This window comes from Gigantopelta aegis, chromosome 1, assembly GCF_016097555.1.
Source record: "Gigantopelta aegis isolate Gae_Host chromosome 1, Gae_host_genome, whole genome shotgun sequence".
Classification (NCBI taxonomy): domain Eukaryota; kingdom Metazoa; phylum Mollusca; class Gastropoda; order Neomphalida; family Peltospiridae; genus Gigantopelta; species Gigantopelta aegis.
In genome coordinates this window covers 44,813,771-44,835,737 of record NC_054699.1, presented here as the reverse complement: position 1 = coordinate 44,835,737, position 21,967 = coordinate 44,813,771, and the positions used below count along the sequence as shown (strand labels likewise).

General features: G+C 39.6%; 1 protein-coding gene across 1 annotated transcript in view; it reads left to right on the top strand.

Annotated features, from left to right (window-relative positions):
- LOC121383438 (filamin-A-like) overlaps positions 1–21,967 on the top strand; it is a 35,368-nt gene that overhangs the window by 9,070 nt on the left and 4,331 nt on the right. The window contains exons 2-5 of the mRNA XM_041513508.1: positions 2,218–2,301; positions 3,002–3,067; positions 13,088–13,225; positions 15,464–15,631. Of these exons, the coding sequence (XP_041369442.1) occupies positions 2,218–2,301; positions 3,002–3,067; positions 13,088–13,225; positions 15,464–15,631 (456 nt within the window). The remainder of the gene's footprint in view (positions 1–2,217; positions 2,302–3,001; positions 3,068–13,087; positions 13,226–15,463; positions 15,632–21,967) is intronic.

Below are 21,967 nucleotides of genomic sequence, written 5' to 3'. Positions count from 1 at the left end.
TAATAAAACAATTACATGTTGGAGTCCTTTATAATAAAGATTTACATTTCCAAGTCCTTAATAATAAAAAAAATACATGTTGAAATCCTTAATAAGAATGAATTACATGTTCAAGTCCTTAATAATAAAGAATTACATGTTCAAGTCCTTAATAATAAAGAATTACTTGTTCAAGTCCTTTATAATAAAGAATTACATGTTCAAGTCCTTAATAATAAAGAATTACATGTTCAAGTCCTTAATAATAAAGAATTACATGTTCAAGTCCTTAATAATAAAGAATTACATGTTGAAGTCCTTAATAATAAAGAATTACCTGTTCAAGTCCTTAATAATAAAGAATTACATGTTGAAATCCTTAATAATAAAGAATTACATGTTGAAGTCCTTAATAATAAAGAATTACCTGTTCAAGTCCTTAATAATAAAGAATTACATGTTGAAATCCTTAATAATAAAGAATTACATGTTCAAGTCCTTAATAATAAAGAATTACATGTTCAAGTCCTTAATAATAAAGAATTAGGCCTACACACTGAAGTCCTTAATGACACCAAGAGAGAGACACCAAATAGCTGTAGTTTAGAATGTACTGAGGTGTTCTTAAAAATATTGATTTCCTTTATATGTATTTGTTTTGTCAATTGTTATTAATTGTTTTGTATTTGTTTGTTTCTTTTTATCGATTAGAACATTTGTTTCGGTGTTTGGATGTTGTTTATTTTGGTTTAGGGTGTTGTTGGTTTTTTTGTCACTTATATAGCAATTTGCTAACAGTTTCTATTGCTATAAATATTGTGTTTTTTGCTAATTTTGTGATAGAATGTATAAAAATCATTTAGTTTGAAAATAATATTCTAAATGCTTCGTGCCTCTTGTAATCCATAACAAATTAATTATTGTACTACACAGTTTGGAGTGAGTTTGTTGTGGTTATGATGCCTAATTGTACTTTCCACTGAATATCAGTATATGAAGATTTGCTCTCTAACTATAAGTTTGGAGTGGGTTTGTTGTGGTTATGATGCCTAATTGTACTTTCCACTGAATATCAGTATATGAAGATTTGCTCTCTAACTATAAGTTTGGAGTGGGTTTGTTGTGGTTATGATGCCTAATTGTACTTTCCACTGAATATCAGTATATGAAGATTTGCTCTCTAACTATAAGTTTGGAGTGGGTTTGTTGTGGTTATGATGCCTAATTGTACTTTCCACTGAATATCAGTATATGAAGATTTGCTCTCTAACTATAAGTTTGGAGTGAGTTTGTTGTGGTTATGATGCCTAATTGTACTTTCCACTGAATATCAGTATATGAAGATTTGCTCTCTAGCTATAAGTTTGGAGTGTTAAAACTCCTGTTTGGTGCGCAGTCGGTTTGGGATTGATCCTCAGTTGGCCCATTGGATTATTTCTTGTTCCAGCCAGTGCACCACGACCGGTATATCAAAGGCTGTGGTATGTACTATCCTGTCAGTGGGATGGTGCATATATAAAAGATCCCTTGCTACTAATGAAATTTTTTAATTGGTGTCCTTTCTAAGACTATGTGAAAATTACCAAATGTTTGACATCCAATAACCAAAGATTAATAGATCTATGTGCTCTAGTGGTGTTGTTAAACAAAAGAAACTTTAACTGTAAGAGAATTATTGACTGGGCGTCTAGGAGGCATGAACATTATTAGTTTATTATTTTTATAATGTCGGAATTCAGCTTTTCACCACTTGCTGTAGATCACTGCACAAAGTAACACATAGTAACACATAGTATAACATTGTACACCTCTTTAGTTTATAACATATGGTAGATACAGCTTTTTCTTCATATCAAACATTTACAAATATAGCTAAGAAGAATACTTGTACATGTAGTTAATATATCTATACTATTTTACCAGACTAGAGTTTTATTTATCTCAAAATGTAATAAATATTATGGTTCATCAAATTTAGTTAATAAACTCCAGTGCATACTCTTCAGATATTAACTTAATAAATTGTAAATACTTTCAGAAAAATATGTAGTTAATACATGTTAACTGAAAAGATCAAATAAATTGTGTTAAACAAATTTCTTTAGATGTTCACATAATTTTCCACTGTGTCCTTTTAGTATACCAGTAATGGAAATTTATTTATGTGTGTTCAGGTTTGTAAAAAGCATTAAAAGTTAATAAAGCTATATGGTTAATGATATTGTTTTGGTATTGTAGCCCCCGATGGTTCCAGTGTTCCTGTTGACCTGGTAACCGAGGGTTCTGACGAAGTCCGGGTGCAGTACATACCCAGAGAAGTTGGTAAGTTGTAACTTCTTGTTGTTGGGGTAGGTCGTAGCCCAGTGGTAACCGAGGGTTCTGATGAAGTCCGGGTGCAGTACATACCCAGAGAAGTTGGTAAGTTGTAACTTCTTGTTGTCGGGGTAGGTCGTAGCCCAGTGGTAACCGAGGGTTCTGATGAAGTCCGGGTGCAGTACATACCCAGAGAAGTTGCTAAGTTGTAACTTCTTGTTGTCGGGGTAGGTCGTAGCCCAGTGGTAACCGAGGGTTCTGATGAAGTCCGGGTGCAGTACATACCCAGAGAAGTTGGTAAGTTGTAACTTCTTGTTGTCGGGGTAGGTCGTAGCCCAGTGGTAACCGAGGGTTCTGATGAAGTCCGGGTGCAGTACATACCCAGAGAAGTTGGTAAGTTGTAACTTCTTGTTGTCGGGGTAGGTCGTAGCCCAGTGGTAACCGAGGGTTCTGACGAAGTCCAGGTGCAGTACATACCCAGAGAAGTTGGTAAGTTGAACATCTTGTTGGTGGGGTAGGACGTAGCCCAGTGGTAACCGAGGGTTCTGACGAAGTCCAGGTGCAGTACATACCCAGAGAAGTTGGTAAGTTGAACATCTTGTTGGTGGGGTAGGTCGTAGCCCAGTGGTAACCGAGGGTTCTGACGAAGTCCAGGTGCAGTACATACCCAGAGAAGTTGGTAAGTTGTAACTTCTTGTTGTCGGGGTAGGTCGTAGCCCAGTGGTAACCGAGGGTTCTGACGAAGTCCGGGTGCAGTACATACCCAGAGAAGTTGGTAAGTTGAACATCTTGTTGTTGGGGTAGGACGTAGCCCAGTGGTAACCGAGGGTTCTGATGAAGTCCGGGTGCAGTACATACCCAGAGAAGTTGGTAAGTTGAACGTCTTGTTGTTAGAGCAGGTCGTAGCCCAGTGGTAAGGCGTTCACTTGATGCGTGGTTGGTCTAGAATCAACACCTATCATATTGAGTTACTTCTTGTTGTTGGGGTAGGTCGTAGCCCAGTGGTAAGGCGTTCACTTGATGCGTGGTTGGTCTAGAATCAACACCTATCATATTGAGTTACTTCTTGTTGTTGGGGTAGGTCGTAGCCCAGTGGTAAGGCGTTCACTTGATGCGCGGTCGGTCTAGAATCAACACCTATCATATTGAGTTACTTCTTGTTGTCGGGGTAGGTCGTAGCCCAGTGGTAAGGCGTTCACTTGATGCGCGGTCGGTCTAGAATCAACACCTATCATATTGAGTTACTTCTTGTTGTTGGGGTAGGTCGTAGCCCAGTGGTAAGGTGTTCACTTGATGTGCGGTCGGTCTAGAATCAACACCTATCATATTGAGTTACTTCTTGTTGTTGGGGTAGGTCGTAGCCCAGTGGTAAGGCGTTCACTTGATGTGCGGTCGGTCTAGAATCAACACCTATCATATTGAGTTACTTCTTGTTGTTGGGGTAGGTCGTAGCCCAGTGGTAAGGCGTTCACTTATGCGTGGTTGGTCTAGAATCAACACCTATCATATTGAGTTACTTCTTGTTGTTGGGGTAGGTCGTAGCCCAGTGGTAAGGCGTTCACTTGATGTGCGGTCTGTCTAGAATCAACACCTATCATATTGAGTTACTTCTTGTTGTTGGGGTAGGTCGTAGCCCAGTGGTAAGGCATTCACTTGATGCGTGGTTGGTCTAGAATCAACACCTATCATATTGAGTTACTTCTTGTTGTTGGGGTAGGTCGTAGCCCAGTGGTAAGGTGTTCACTTGATGCGCGGTCGGTCTAGAATCAACACCTATCATATTGAGTTACTTCTTGTTGTCGGGGTAGGTCGTAGCCCAGTGGTAAGGCGTTCACTTGATGCGCGGTCGGTCTAGAATCAACACCTATCATATTGAGTTACTTCTTGTTGTTGGGGTAGGTCGTAGCCCAGTGGTAAGGCGTTCACTTGATGTGCGGTCGGTCTAGAATCAACACCTATCATATTGAGTTACTTCTTGTTGTTGGGGTAGGTCGTAGCCCAGTGGTAAGGCGTTCACTTGATGTGCGGTCGGTCTAGAATCAACACCTATCATATTGAGTTACTTCTTGTTTTAGGGGTAGGTCGTAGCCCAGTGGTAAGGCGTTCACTTGATGTGCGGTCGGTCTAGAATCAACACCTATCATATTGAGTTACTTCTTGTTGTCGGGGTAGGTCGTAGCCCAGTGGTAAGGCGTTCACTTGATGCGTGGTTGGTCTAGAATCAACACCTATCATATTGAGTTACTTCTTGTTGTCGGGGTAGGTCGTAGCCCAGTGGTAAGGCGTTCACTTGATGCGTGGTTGGTCTAGAATCAACACCTATCATATTGAGTTACTTCTTGTTGTCGGGGTAGGTCGTAGCCCAGTGGTAAGGCGTTCACTTGATGTGCGGTCGGTCTAGAATCAACACCTATCATATTGAGTTACTTCTTGTTGTTGGGGTAGGTCGTAGCCCAGTGGTAAGGCATTCACTTGATGCGTGGTTGGTCTAGAATCAACACCTATCATATTGAGTTACTTCTTGTTGTTGGGGTAGGTCGTAGCCCAGTGGTAAGGCGTTCACTTGATGTGTGGTCGGTCTAGAATCAACACCTATCATATTGAGTTACTTCTTGTTGTTGGGGTAGGTCGTAGCCCAGTGGTAAGGCGTTCACTTATGCGTGGTTGGTCTAGAATCAACACCTATCATATTGAGTTACTTCTTGTTGTTGGGGTAGGTCGTAGCCCAGTGGTAAGGCGTTCACTTGATGTGCGGTCGGTCTAGAATCAACACCTATCATATTGAGTTACTTCTTGTTGTTGGGGTAGGTCGTAGCCCAGTGGTAAGGCGTTCACTTGATGTGCGGTCGGTCTAGAATCAACACCTATCATATTGAGTTACTTCTTGTTGTTGGGGTAGGTCGTAGCCCAGTGGTAAGGCGTTCACTTATGCGTGGTTGGTCTAGAATCAACACCTATCATATTGAGTTACTTCTTGTTGTTGGGGTAGGTCGTAGCCCAGTGGTAAGGCGTTCACTTGATGTGCGGTCGGTCTAGAATCAACACCTATCATATTGAGTTATTTCTTGTTGTCGGGGTAGGTCGTAGTCCAGTGGTAAGGCGTTCACTTGATGCGCGGTCGGTCTAGAATCAACACCTATCATATTGAGTTACTTCTTGTTGTCGGGGTAGGTCGTAGCCCAGTGGTAAGGCGTTCACTTGATGTGCGGTCGGTCTATTGTCCGAACCAAATTGTTAACAACTATGAAAAATTGCTCTCCTACCTTTAATTGCCGTTGGATTTCCTCCAAAGTTTGTCCAGACAGAAATCTTGAAAAAACCCATTACAGTGACACAGATTCCACATACCAGATGATAACTATGTCACCTATATCGACTTCGCTGAGAGCGCATAGGGCAAAACGCATGTAATCTTGTGCCAGCTGCCATTTTGACTTTTTATGGAATATTCTTCAAAAGGGGTGAAAGGATAGGACTTAATCTAACAACGTCATAACATGTTATGATATAAAAGCAAACGTGATGACATCATATTATTTATTATTATTTTTTATTATTATTATTTTTTTTTTAATGATATCACTAGAGATAATTGAATTCATATTAATTGTGTCACATACTTTGGAGGCTTTCACCCCTCTTGAAGAGTATTCCATAAACAAGCAACATGGCAGACGGCAGAAAACTGCATGTATTTTTCCCTATGCAAACTCAGCAAAGACGATATCGGCGACATCGTTGCAGTCTCGTGTGTGGAATCTGTATATTTGTAGTGGTTTTTTTGCGATTTGTGTCTGGACAAATTTTGGAGGAAATCTAACGGCAATTAAAGGTAGGAGAGTAATTTTTTGTAGTTGTTAACAATTTGGTTCGGACAATAGAATCAACACCTATCATATTGAGTTACTTCTTGTTGTTGGGGTAGGTCGTAGCCCAGTGGTAAGGCGTTCACTTGATGCGTGGTTGGTCTAGAATCAACACCTATCATATTGAGTTACTTCTTGTTGTTGGGGTAGGTCGTAGCCCAGTGGTAAGGCGTTCACTTGATGCGCGGTCGGTCTAGAATCAACACCTATCATATTGAGTTACTTCTTGTTGTCGGGGTAGGTCGTAGCCCAGTGGTAAGGCGTTCACTTGATGCGCGGTCGGTCTAGAATCAACACCTATCATATTGAGTTACTTCTTGTTGTTGGGGTAGGTCGTAGCCCAGTGGTAAGGTGTTCACTTGATGTGCGGTCGGTCTAGAATCAACACCTATCATATTGAGTTACTTCTTGTTGTTGGGGTAGGTCGTAGCCCAGTGGTAAGGCGTTCACTTGATGTGCGGTCGGTCTAGAATCAACACCTATCATATTGAGTTACTTCTTGTTGTTGGGGTAGGTCGTAGCCCAGTGGTAAGGCGTTCACTTATGCGTGGTTGGTCTAGAATCAACACCTATCATATTGAGTTACTTCTTGTTGTTGGGGTAGGTCGTAGCCCAGTGGTAAGGCGTTCACTTGATGTGCGGTCTGTCTAGAATCAACACCTATCATATTGAGTTACTTCTTGTTGTTGGGGTAGGTCGTAGCCCAGTGGTAAGGCATTCACTTGATGCGTGGTTGGTCTAGAATCAACACCTATCATATTGAGTTACTTCTTGTTGTTGGGGTAGGTCGTAGCCCAGTGGTAAGGTGTTCACTTGATGCGCGGTCGGTCTAGAATCAACACCTATCATATTGAGTTACTTCTTGTTGTCGGGGTAGGTCGTAGCCCAGTGGTAAGGCGTTCACTTGATGCGCGGTCGGTCTAGAATCAACACCTATCATATTGAGTTACTTCTTGTTGTTGGGGTAGGTCGTAGCCCAGTGGTAAGGCGTTCACTTGATGTGCGGTCGGTCTAGAATCAACACCTATCATATTGAGTTACTTCTTGTTGTTGGGGTAGGTCGTAGCCCAGTGGTAAGGCGTTCACTTGATGTGCGGTCGGTCTAGAATCAACACCTATCATATTGAGTTACTTCTTGTTTTAGGGGTAGGTCGTAGCCCAGTGGTAAGGCGTTCACTTGATGTGCGGTCGGTCTAGAATCAACACCTATCATATTGAGTTACTTCTTGTTGTCGGGGTAGGTCGTAGCCCAGTGGTAAGGCGTTCACTTGATGCGTGGTTGGTCTAGAATCAACACCTATCATATTGAGTTACTTCTTGTTGTCGGGGTAGGTCGTAGCCCAGTGGTAAGGCGTTCACTTGATGCGTGGTTGGTCTAGAATCAACACCTATCATATTGAGTTACTTCTTGTTGTCGGGGTAGGTCGTAGCCCAGTGGTAAGGCGTTCACTTGATGTGCGGTCGGTCTAGAATCAACACCTATCATATTGAGTTACTTCTTGTTGTTGGGGTAGGTCGTAGCCCAGTGGTAAGGCATTCACTTGATGCGTGGTTGGTCTAGAATCAACACCTATCATATTGAGTTACTTCTTGTTGTTGGGGTAGGTCGTAGCCCAGTGGTAAGGCGTTCACTTGATGTGCGGTCGGTCTAGAATCAACACCTATCATATTGAGTTACTTCTTGTTGTTGGGGTAGGTCGTAGTCCAGTGGCAAGGCGTTCACTTGATGCGCGGTCGGTCTAGAATCAACACCTATCATATTGAGTTACTTCTTGTTGTCGGGGTAGGTCGTAGCCCAGTGGTAAGGCGTTCACTTGATGTGCGGTCGGTCTATTGTCCGAACCAAATTGTTAACAACTATGAAAAATTGCTCTCCTACCTTTAATTGCCGTTGGATTTCCTCCAAAGTTTGTCCAGACAGAAATCTTGAAAAAACCCATTACAGTGACACAGATTCCACATACCAGATGATAACTATGTCACCTATATCGACTTCGCTGAGAGCGCATAGGGCAAAACGCATGTAATCTTGTGCCAGCTGCCATTTTGACTTTTTATGGAATATTCTTCAAAAGGGGTGAAAGGATAGGACTTAATCTAACAACGTCATAACATGTTATGATATAAAAGCAAACGTGATGACATCATATTATTTATTATTATTTTTTATTATTATTATTTTTTTTTAATGATATCACTAGAGATAATTGAATTCATATTAATTGTGTCACATACTTTGGAGGCTTTCACCCCTCTTGAAGAGTATTCCATAAACAAGCAACATGGCAGACGGCAGAAAACTGCATGTATTTTTCCCTATGCAAACTCAGCAAAGACGATATCGGCGACATCGTTGCAGTCTCGTGTGTGGAATCTGTATATTTGTAGTGGTTTTTTTGCGATTTGTGTCTGGACAAATTTTGGAGGAAATCTAACGGCAATTAAAGGTAGGAGAGTAATTTTTTGTAGTTGTTAACAATTTGGTTCGGACAATAGAATCAACACCTATCATATTGAGTTACTTCTTGTTGTTGGGGTAGGTCGTAGCCCAGTGGTAAGGCGTTCACTTGATGCGTGGTTGGTCTAGAATCAACACCTATCATATTGAGTTACTTCTTGTTGTCGGGGTAGGTCGTAGCCCAGTGGTAAGGCGTTCACTTGATGCGCGGTCGGTCTAGAATCAACACCTATCATATTGAGTTACTTCTTGTTGTCGGGGTAGGTCGTAGCCCAGTGGTAAGGCGTTCACTTGATGCGCGGTCGGTCTAGAATCAACACCTATCATATTGAGTTACTTCTTGTTGTCGGGGTAGGTCGTAGCCCAGTGGTAAGGCGTTCACTTGATGCGCGGTCGGTCTAGAATCAACACCTATCATATTGAGTTACTTCTTGTTGTCGGGGTAGGTCGTAGCCCAGTGGTAAGGCGTTCACTTGATGTGCGGTCGGTCTAGAATCAACACCTATCATATTGAGTTACTTCTTGTTGTTGGTGTAGGTCGTAGCCCAGTGGTAAGGCGTTCACTTATGCGTGGTCGGTCTAGAATCAACACCTATCATATTGAGTTACTTCTTGTTGTTGGGGTAGGTCGTAGCCCAGTGGTAAGGCGTTCACTTGATGTGCGGTCGGTCTAGAATCAACACCTATCATATTGAGTTACTTCTTGTTGTTGGGGTAGGTCGTAGCCCAGTGGTAAGGCGTTCACTTATGCGTGGTTGGTCTAGAATCAACACCTATCATATTGAGTTACTTCTTGTTGTTGGGGTAGGTCGTAGCCCAGTGGTAAGGCGTTCACTTGATGTGCGGTCGGTCTAGAATCAACACCTATCATATTGAGTTACTTCTTGTTGTTGGGGTAGGTCGTAGCCCAGTGGTAAGGCGTTCACTTGATGTGTGGTCGGTCTAGAATCAACACCTATCATATTGAGTTACTTCTTGTTGTTGGGGTAGGTCGTAGCCCAGTGGTAAGGCGTTCACTTATGCGTGGTTGGTCTAGAATCAACACCTATCATATTGAGTTACTTCTTGTTGTTGGGGTAGGTCGTAGCCCAGTGGTAAGGCGTTCACTTGATGTGCGGTCGGTCTAGAATCAACACCTATCATATTGAGTTATTTCTTGTTGTCGGGGTAGGTCGTAGTCCAGTGGTAAGGCGTTCACTTGATGCGCGGTCGGTCTAGAATCAACACCTATCATATTGAGTTACTTCTTGTTGTCGGGGTAGGTCGTAGCCCAGTGGTAAGGCGTTCACTTGATGTGCGGTCGGTCTATTGTCCGAACCAAATTGTTAACAACTATGAAAAATTGCTCTCCTACCTTTAATTGCCGTTGGATTTCCTCCAAAGTTTGTCCAGACAGAAATCTTGAAAAAACCCATTACAGTGACACAGATTCCACATACCAGATGATAACTATGTCACCTATATCGACTTCGCTGAGAGCGCATAGGGCAAAACGCATGTAATCTTGTGCCAGCTGCCATTTTGACTTTTTATGGAATATTCTTCAAAAGGGGTGAAAGGATAGGACTTAATCTAACAACGTCATAACATGTTATGATATAAAAGCAAACGTGATGACATCATATTATTTATTATTATTTTTTATTATTATTATTTTTTTTTTAATGATATCACTAGAGATAATTGAATTCATATTAATTGTGTCACATACTTTGGAGGCTTTCACCCCTCTTGAAGAGTATTCCATAAACAAGCAACATGGCAGACGGCAGAAAACTGCATGTATTTTTCCCTATGCAAACTCAGCAAAGACGATATCGGCGACATCGTTGCAGTCTCGTGTGTGGAATCTGTATATTTGTAGTGGTTTTTTGCGATTTGTGTCTGGACAAATTTTGGAGGAAATCTAACGGCAATTAAAGGTAGGAGAGTAATTTTTTGTAGTTGTTAACAATTTGGTTCGGACAATAGAATCAACACCTATCATATTGAGTTACTTCTTGTTGTTGGGGTAGGTCGTAGCCCAGTGGTAAGGCGTTCACTTGATGCGTGGTTGGTCTAGAATCAACACCTATCATATTGAGTTACTTCTTGTTGTCGGGGTAGGTCGTAGCCCAGTGGTAAGGCGTTCACTTGATGCGCGGTCGGTCTAGAATCAACACCTATCATATTGAGTTACTTCTTGTTGTCGGGGTAGGTCGTAGCCCAGTGGTAAGGCGTTCACTTGATGCGCGGTCGGTCTAGAATCAACACCTATCATATTGAGTTACTTCTTGTTGTCGGGGTAGGTCGTAGCCCAGTGGTAAGGCGTTCACTTGATGCGCGGTCGGTCTAGAATCAACACCTATCATATTGAGTTACTTCTTGTTGTCGGGGTAGGTCGTAGCCCAGTGGTAAGGCGTTCACTTGATGTGCGGTCGGTCTAGAATCAACACCTATCATATTGAGTTACTTCTTGTTGTCGGGGTAGGTCGTAGCCCAGTGGTAAGGCATTCACTTGATGCGCGGTCGGTCTAGAATCAACACCTATCATATTGAGTTACTTCTTGTTGTTGGGGTAGGTCGTAGCCCAGTGGTAAGGCGTTCACTTGATGTGCGGTCGGTCTAGAATCAACACCTATCATATTGAGTTACTTCTTGTTGTTGGGGTAGGTCGTAGCCCAGTGGTAAGGCGTTCACTTGATGTGCGGTCGGTCTAGAATCAACACCTATCATATTGAGTTACTTCTTGTTGTCGGGGTAGGTCGTAGCCCAGTGGTAAGGCGTTCACTTGATGCGTGGTTGGTCTAGAATCAACACCTATCATATTGAGTTACTTCTTGTTGTTGGGGTAGGTCGTAGCCCAGTGGTAAGGCGTTCACTTGATGTGCGGTCGGTCTAGAATCAACACCTATCATATTGAGTTATTTCTTGTTCCAGCCAGTGCATCACGACTGGTATATCAAAGGCCATGGTATGTGTTATCCTTCCTGTTGGATGGTGTATATAAAAAAATCCCTTGCTACTAATGGAAAAATGTAGCAGGTTTCCTCTCTGAGACTATGTCAGAATTACCAAATGTTTGACATCCAATAATAGCCTATGATTAATAAATCAATGTGCTCTAGTAGTGTCGTTAAACAAAACAAACTTTTAAGTTTATTATACTAAGTACCCTACCAGTCCAAACGGAAAGGACTATAGGTTTCGTGTCCATCCTTCAGTCTGTCTGTCCATCTGTTTTCACATTTAGTATTCCGGACTTGTATTTCACATTGCCTCAAGATATTGCAATGTTGTGCATAGGTTTATTATACAGAGTTACAGATCAAGGTTACCATTTGAGTTTTTTACAGAGTTATGGCCAGATCAGGTTTGACTTTCATGGGAATTTATTCAAAGGCCATAACTCTTGTCAAGAATGGAATTTATCCCCATCAGTAGGTCGATTGGGATATTTCTTGATCCAGCCAGTACTCAACAGCTGGTGTAACAAAGGCAGTGGTATGTACTATCCTGTCTATAGGATGTTGCATGTAAAAGATCCCTTGATGGTAACCAAAACGAGTAGCCTATTGCGTGGCTGCAGTGGGTTTCCTCTTCATTATCTGTGTGATCCTTAACCATATAAAAGATCCCTTGATGGTAACCAAAACGAGTAGCCTATTGCGTGGCTGCAGTGGGTTTCCTATTCATTATCTGTGTGATCCGTAACCATGTAAAAGATCCCTTGATGGTAACCAAAACGAGTAGCCTATTGCGTGGCTGCAGTGGGTTTCCTATTCATTATCTGTGTGATCCGTAACCATGTAAAAGATCCCTTGATGGTAACCAAAACGAGTAGCCTATTGCGTGGCTGCAGTGGGTTTCCTCTTCATTATCTGTGTGATCCGTAACCATGTAAAAGATCCCTTGATGGTAACCAAAACGAGTAGCCTATTGCGTGGCTGCAGTGGGTTTCCTCTTCATTATCTGTGTGATCCTTAACCATGTAAAAGATCCCTTGATGGTAACCAAAACGAGTAGCCTATTGCGTGGCTGCAGTGGGTTTCCTCTTCATTATCTGTGTGATCCTTAACCATATAAAAGATCCCTTGATGGTAACCAAAACGAGTAGCCTATTGCGTGGCTGCAGTGGGTTTCCTCTTCATTATCTGTGATCCGTAACCATATGTCGGGGGTGGGACGTAGCCCAGTGGTAAAGCACTCGCTTGATGCGCGGTCAGTTTGGGATTGATCCCTGTTGGTGGGCCAATAGGGCTATTTCATGTTTCAGCCAGTGCACCACGACTGGTATTTCAAACACCATGGTATGTGTTGTCCTGTTTGTGGGATGGTGCATATAAAAGATCCTTTGCTACTAATGGAAAATGTAGCAGGTTTTCTGTTTTAAGACTATATGTCAAAATTACCAAATGTTTGACATGTAGTCAGTGATTAATAAATCAATGTGCTCTAGTTGTGTCGTTAAAGAAAACAAACTTTGTTACAGGGGATCACACGGTGTGTGTAAAATGTGGCGCGGTTGAGGCGGGAGGCAGCCCATTCACGGCCAAGGCATACGATGCTCGCGCTATCATCGTCTCCGCTCTACATGACGGATACGTCAATCGACCAATCAGATTCACAAGTGAGTTCGATTTGTCTTCTTTTCCAAATGTTGAAATAAACACAGGCTCAGACTTAAATTGTACCTTTTCTCCTTGTGTTTTAATATATGTTTAGTGTTTTATCTTAATATGTGTGTAAGGACTATCTTATTTTAATATACGTTTAATGACTGTTTTATCTTAATATGTGTGTAAGGACTATCTTATTTTAATATATGTTTAATGACTGTTTTATTTTAATATGTGTGTAAGGACTATCTTATTTTAATATACGTTTAATGACTGTTTTATCTTAATATGTGTGTAAGGACTATCTTATTTTAATATATGTTTAATGACTGTTTTATTTTAATATGTGTGTAAGGACTATCTTATTTTAATATACGTTTAATGACTGTTTTATCTTAATATGTGTGTAAGGACTATCTTATTTTAATATACGTTTAATGACTGTTTTATTTTAATATGTGTGTAAGGACTATCTTATTTTAATATACGTTTAATGACTGTTTTATTTTAATATGTGTGTAAGGACTATCTTATTTTAATATACGTTTAATGACTGTTTTATTTTAATATGTGTGTAAGGACTATCTTATTTTAATATACGTTTAATGACTGTTTTATTTTAATATGTGTGTAAGGACTATCTTATTTTAATATACTGTTTAATGACTGTTTTTATTTTAATATGTGTGTAAGGACTATCTTATTTTAATATACGTTTAATGACTGTTTTATTTTAATATGTGTGTAAGGACTATCTTATTTTAATATACGTTTAATGACTGTTTTATTTTAATATGTGTGTAAGGACTATCTTATTTTAATATACGTTTAATGACTGTTTTATTTTAATATGTGTGTAAGGACTATCTTATTTTAATATACGTTTAATGACTGTTTTATTTTAATATGTGTGTAAGGACTATCTTATTTTAATATACGTTTAATGACTGTTTTATTTTAATATGTGTGTAAGGACTATCTTATTTTAATATACGTTTAATGACTGTTTTATTTTAATATGTGTGTAAGGACTATCTTATTTTAATATACGTTTAATGACTGTTTTATTTTAATATGTGTGTAAGGACTATCTTATTTTAATATACGTTTAATGACTGTTTTATTTTAATATACATGTAAGTGTAAGAATTTCTGTTTTATTTTAATATGTGTTTTTGTATTTTAATATACATGACAGGACTGTGATTTAATATGTGTATAAGGACTGTTTTGTGATTTAATATATGCATAAGGTCTGCTTTGTGATTTAATATATATACTTGTAAGGACTTTGTAATTTAAAATAAAATTATGTGTAAGGACTGTTTTGTGATTTAATATATGCATATATATAGGGACTGTTTTGTAATTTAATATATGTGTAAGGACTGTTTTGTGATTTAATATACATGTAAGTACTGTTTTGTGATTTAATATACATGTAAGGACTGTTTTGTGATTTAATATATGTGTAAGGACTGTTTTGTGATTTAATATACGTGTAAGTACTGTTTTGTGATTTAATATACATGTAAGGACTGTTTTGTGATTTAATATACGTGTAAGCAGTGTTTTGTGATTTAATATACGTGTAAGGACTGTTTTGTGATTTAATATACATGTAAGCACTGTTTTGTGATTTAATATACGTGTAAGCACTGTTTTGTGATTTAATATACGTGTAAGCACTGTTTTGTGATTTAATATACGTGTAAGCACTGTTTTGTGATTTAATATACGTGTAAGCACTGTTTTGTGATTTAATATACGTGTAAGCACTGTTTTGTGATTTAATATACGTGTAAGCACTGTTTTGTGATTTAATATACATGTAAGGACTGTTTTGTGGTTTAATATGCGTGTAAGGACTGTTTTGTGATTTAATATATGGTCTAAGGACTGTTTTGTGATTTAATATGCGTGTAAGGACTGTTTTGTGATTTAATATGCGTGTAAGGACTGTTTTGTGATTTAATATGCGTGTAAGGACTGTTTTGTGATTTAATATGCGTGTAAGGACTGTTTTGTGATTTAATATGCGTGTAAGGACTGTTTTGTGATTTAATATGCGTGTAAGAACTTTTTTGTGATTTAATATGCGTGTAAGGACTGTTTTGTTATTTAATATGCGTGTAAGGACTGTTTTGTGATTTAATATGCGTGTAAGGACTGTTTTGTGATTTAATATGCGTGTAAGGACTGTTTTGTGATTTAATATGCGTCTAAGGACTGTGTTTTGTGTTTGACAGTTGACGTACGAAAGGCAGGGGAAGGTCAGTTACAGATAATGGTTAACAGCGGAAACCTTCCTAACGAAGTGGAGCTGCCCGAAACTGGCGTCTATGAAATCAGTTTTATTCCTGTGGAGCCGGGACGTCACAAAGTTGAAATCAGCTTCAATGACGAGAACCTACCATGTGAGTGGAAAGTTTCCTTATAACTTTTTCATTATAACTCTTAAAGCATTGGAGATTTTATACATTGGGTGTGTGTGTTTGTATGTGTGTGTTGTTTTGTGTGTGTGTTTGTATGTGTGTGTTGTTTTGTGTGTGTGTTTGTATGTGTGTGTTGTTTTGTGTGTATGTTTGTATGTGTGTGTTGTTTTGTGTATGTGTTGTTTTGTGTGTGTGTGTTTGTATGTGTGTGTGTTTGTATGTGTGTGTTGTTTTGTGTGTATGTTTGTATGTGTGTGTTGTTTTGTGTGTGTGTTGTTTTGTGTGTGTGTGTTTGTATGTGTGTGTTGTTTTGTGTGTATGTTTGTATGTGTGTGTTGTTTTGTGTGTGTGTTTTGTGTGTGTGTGTTTGTATGTGTGTGTTTTGTGTGTATGTTTGTATGTGTGTGTTGTTTTGTGTGTGTGTTTGTATGTGTATGTTGTTTTGTGTGTGTGTGTTTGTGTGTGTGTTGTTTTGTGTGTGTGTTGTTTTGTGTGTGTGTGTTTATATGTTTGTGTTTTGTGTGTGTGTTGATTGTGTGTGTGTTGTTTTGTGTGTGTGTGAACCTACCATGTGAGTTTCCTCTGATTATAACTTTTACAGCATTGGACATTTAATACATTGTGTTTGTGTTGTGTGTGTTTATGTTGTGTGTGTTTGTGTGTGTGTGAACCTAACTACAATGTGAGTTTCTTCTGATTATAACTCTTACAGCATTGGACATTTAATACATTGTGTGTGTGTGTGTGTCTGTGTTTGTATTGTGTGTGTTTGTGTTGTGTTTGTGTTGTGTGTGTGTGTGTGTGTGTGTGTGTGTGTGTGTGTGTGTGTGTGTGTGTGAGAACCTGCCATGTGAGTTTCCTCTGATTATAACTGATTGTAATGTGATTGACATATTGGTGTGTGTGTTTCAGGCTCCCTGATGACCTGCAATGTGATTGACCCATTGTTTTGTGTGTTTCAGGCTCCCCTATGACCTGCAATGTGATCGACACGTTATTTTGTGTATTTCAGGCTTTCCGATGACCTGCAATGTGACTGACCCATTGTTTTGTGTGTTTCAGGCTCCCCTATGACCTGCAATGTGATCGACACGTTATTTTGTGTATTTCAGGCTTTCCGATGACCTGCAATGTGATTGAACCATTGTTTTGTGTGTTTCAGGCTCTCCAATAACCTGCAATGTTATCAATACATTGTTTTATGTGTTTCAGGCTTTCCGAGGACCTGATCGACATGTTGTTTTGTGTGTTTCAGGCTCCCCGGTGACCTGATTGACCCATTGTTTTGTGTGTTTTAGGCTCCCCAATGACCTTCAATTTGATCAACCCGTTGTTTTGTGTGTTTCAGGCTTTCTGATGACATGCAATGTTATCGACACATTGTTTTATGTGTTTCAGGCTTTCCGATTACCTGATCGACATGTGGTTTTGTGTGTTTCAGGCTCCCTGATGACCTGATTTGTTAAATATCCACATACGCCATCGCTAATTGTCACCAGACACCAAACGCCAACATGCTCGCTCATTGTAATAACGCACAAAACAGTGCGCTTTATTAATAACCAATCAGAATCGTACATGTGTTTTAGTCTTGATAACAATTAAATCGTATACATTAGTCTTGATAAGAATGATTGTAAAATAGTCTTGGTAATTACTAACGTTAACACACTCCCCTGTTCTTTTGTTGATAAAGATAGTACACAACACATTCATAAGAAAAATTAAAACAGGTTGAAAATATTAGAATCAAATGTAGTTAAAAAAATTTTTTATCTTAAAAGTTCTATTCTGTATTATAATATCATGTATACCATACATTCTACATCACTAGTTGTCCAGTTTTCAAAGTCTCCAGAAGTTTTTCACTTGATGCACCTCGTTTAGTTAAACTGTCTGAAATCTGATGACAGGTGTTAATCCACACAACTCGAGAAATTTCCTTTCGCTGTAACATTTGCTTTATACTAGCAATGTCTATTCTTAAAAACGTTTTTCACTGACAACTTTAGTTGAATGAATGTTTTCACACAGAGACTTATTATCAATGAAACAGTCAGTAGGTATCATATTGTTATTAGGATTGTCAAACAAAATTTCACTGAGAAGATGTCCCAAATAAAAGGTAGCATCAAGTCCATCCACTAATGCAAGTGTTTCAGCAGCTAGGGTGCTTCTTACAACTCTACGTATCTTGTTTGCTTTCCAGAAAAGAGGACAACACTCATCATTTGATCCAATCAAGAAAACTATAAAGCCACCTGAACTAGAAACACCATCATTTAAATTAGCATAAGATGCATCACAGAACAGCCTTAACCTCACGTCTCTAATATTCCCAATTTTTTTAAATTTAATAAAACAACTTTCAGACTTCAATTTTTTTACAACCTTATTTACTTTTAGTATGTCTTCAACTTTAGGATCTTTGATCCCCACACTAAGTTCTAAACTATCAAAACACACATCTGGTCTAGTTTGGCTACTAACCCAATTGATTTGTCCAATAGTACTACGTAACTGAGTTACCTCCTCTTTGTTCAGTGGGTTAAGTTTCTGTGATGCTTCAACAACACTCACTGAAATAGCTGATAAACTATCCACATATGAACACTGATCAAGAATAATACAGTCAGGGTTTTTTTATCTAACTCAAGTCCTACGTATTTAAAAGTACCCTTTGCTTAATTGTTTACCAATTTGAAATATTGTCTTAAGTCTATGAATCACTGCTTTTGCAAAGTACTCTGTCCCTGACCAAATAAAATCATCAGCATGCATAAGAAACAAACCTGCAAGAGATTTGTTATGAAACCAATAAAACAACGCTAGATCAAATTCTGACTGTTTGCAATCAAGTTTTTTTAGTTCACTCAACACACTAAAATACCACGTTCTTGATGCGTCACTTAAACCATATACACATTTCTTGAGCTTCCAGAGTTTACCATCAGAATCAGCTTCTGGCGGAAGTTTTACACAAATATCTCTGTCAATTGCATGACCTTGTAAAAATGCAGCTTTAATATCAATAGTTTTACATTCCCACGAGAATAACGATGATACTGCTAACATAGTTCGTAAAGTTTCTTTCAATGCAGTAGGTGAATCACTTTGCACAGTTTCTTCTTCTTCTAACCCCACGAACCACCAATCTATTTTTTGCTTCATTATTCCCATTGACATTTTTTCTGTAACTACCCAACGGGTTGACAAACATGGCTGTCCCATGTCATCAACTTCATCATACACATGAAATGCTTTCCATTTGTCAAGTTCATGAATTTTAGCACATTTCACTACATGTTCACCATGACGAGAAGAGGGAATAAAAACAACATTAACATTATTTTCACTACTGGATGCATCACTTGACTCAGAATTTTCACTAACAGTTTCATCAATTTCCCACTGTTCAACACCAGTTTCAAAGTTAAGCCCTTTTACAACTGAATCACCTTTATCACGGACATTGAAATAGGAACAATTTCTTCCAGTCGTTTTACCACTCCTACTCATAATCTCAGTTTGTATCCATGTATCGCTTCCCACAGGTAAGTATCTAATTTTACTGTTTAACTTAGTCAATGGTTTCAATTTGTTTACGTTAGTTTCACGAGAAGTAACAGAAGGTTGTTCGTTCAGTTCTCTTTTTGGTACCAAGTTTTCAGATGAACAAGATTCAGTCTCAGTTGTGTCTTCGTCTCCAAAAGGCACATGTATCTTATCTGCATTACAGTTATTTTCAATACATGAATGATCAGCAGAATTAGTAACAGACTGATCACTAACCACAGATTCTTCAGTATCTTCCGACTGAAGAAATTCGCCTCCAGTTTTTATAAGCCTGCAAGGATGAACCCTCACATATATATACTACTCAAAAGAATTTAAGGGTCAAAAATTTATAACCAAATAAGTTTCAGAGTGTATTAGATTGATGATGTAAACTACACCAAATTTTTTATTTATTGTTCCATATTTACAAAAAAACACAAATAAACGTCACTGTATACAAGAAAGTCACATGACATGCTGTCAAAGTTGAAGGTTGTCAAACATGGATTTTACACATTAGAACATTCATTTAATAGTGAGTGAATCCACCCCTGGCGCGAATACACTCGACACATCGTTGCCTCATGCTGTTGATCAGACGTCTGAAGAACTCTTGGGGAATGGCCTGCCACTCTGCCATAAGAAGTTGACCCAGATCATGAAGGTTGGCTGGAGGGGCATGGTTATCCCGAACTCTCCTGCCTAATTCGTCCCAGGCGTTCTCTATTGGGGCCAAGTCAGGCGAATATGCTGGCCAATCCATCCTGGCGATACCTTGTTGTCTGAGAAAGTCTGTTACCACCCTGGCGCGGTGGGGTCTGGCATTGTCATCCTGCAGAACTGCCCCGCCGCCAATCTGCTGAAGGCCTGGGAGAACCAATGGCCGGATAATCTCATTCAAATAGCGGATTCCATTCAGATTGCCATCCACCACATAGAGGGGGGTCCTGTGGTGGATAGAGATGCCACCCCACACCATGATGCTGCCACCACCGAACCGGTGACGTTGTCTAACGTTAACGTCAGCGAATCGTTCCCCAGGACGTCTGTAGACACGAACCCAACCGTCGTTGAAATGGAGACTAAACCTGGACTCATCAGTGAACATCACTCGACCCCACTGAACACGTTGCCACCACAGATGAAGCGTGCACCAGTGACGTCTGGCCATTCTGTGACGTGGTAGGAGTGGTGGTCGAACAGCCTGGCGACGGCAGCGTAGATTATTGGCTCTCAGACGATTGATCAGACACTCGAGTTCCAGTCGCAGTCCGCAGATTGTCACGTAATCGGCGTGCAGTGGTTGTGCGTTGACGTAGAGCCATATTGGTGATGTAGCGGTCCTCTCTATTTGTAGTGCTTCGGGGTCTTCCCGAACGTGCACGATTTCGAACAGAATTCGTTGCTTGGTACCGTTGCCACAGTCGGCCAACGACACTCTGACTGACACCAAGTCTCAGAGCAACATTTCTTTGCGTATTGCCATCCTGAAGCCAAGCAATAGCCCTTCCTCGATCTTCGATAGTCAGTTGAAGTCGTACCATTGTCGAATTTGGAGTGTGCACCGTACACGAACGCAAGCTCCAATTATACGGAAATTCAGCATTGGGAACATGGAATACACGTGCAAAGCGTGCAAATGAAGCGCTTTGTGAAAAAGCAAGTTATGGGCACTTAGCAGACCTTTCGCTTTCACCCTAATTTACGTGCAAATGTAAGCATGTTTTCGCCATTAGAACTAGTTGACAGTGTCAATGACAGTGGATTTTAATTCATTTATGGGTTGCTTAGACCCACTTTCGTCAAAATGGAACAATACCATGCGTGACATTATGGTCTAGCTAATATAATTGACATTCAGAAAATAATGTCGAAAATATCGTCTGACCCTTAAATTCTTTTGAGTAGTATACTTCCGTGTCTAACAAACACAACTTTGCCATCTTGGCCAAGAACAACACCAGGACCTTTCCACTTATTATCCCGTTTGTAGTACACTTTATCACCTGTTTGGTAAGCAACATCTGACGATCTAAGCTGATGTCGAAGAGCCCTTCGAATCCGCTCAGATGTTTCTGCCTGTATAAAAGCTTTTCTTCCTGCATGAAGTGCATTGAGATGTTTCGCAAACATTTCATTAGCAGTGGTTCCTTCTGATGCTGGTGGTTTATCAACAAGAACCGAAGGAAGATTTGGACTACATCCAAAGACCAACTGATATGGACTCCATCCATGTACCATATGTAGGGAATTTTTTGCATTTACCATCCAATTAAACGAATGCAATATCCAGATTCAAATTGGGATAATCTGACAGAATTTTTTTCACACAGTTATCTACCACTGCATGATTACGTTCACATATGCCATTTTGCCATGGACTCATTCCAGCAGAATTACAAACTTCAATGTTTAAGTTTTCCACCATATCTCTATATTCCGCAGTTGCAAATTCACCACCATTGTCTGTGAGGAATGTTTTCAGTGCACCAAATCCACTGCCAATCCACATAGTCATCACTTTGTCAATGATGACAGCTGGAGTTTTCTGCCGAACAACTGCAGCTAAACAGAATCGAGTTGCCAAATCAATGAGATGTAAGAAATATACACCTGACTTCCATTCTTTTAGATCCATAGCCACAACATCATTAAATTCTGACGCCAATGGAAGACACACAATAGGTCTGGGTGGATTTTTTTTTAATTTCTTGCATACATCACAAGTTTCAGTCACCTCTTGTATTAACTTCTGACAAA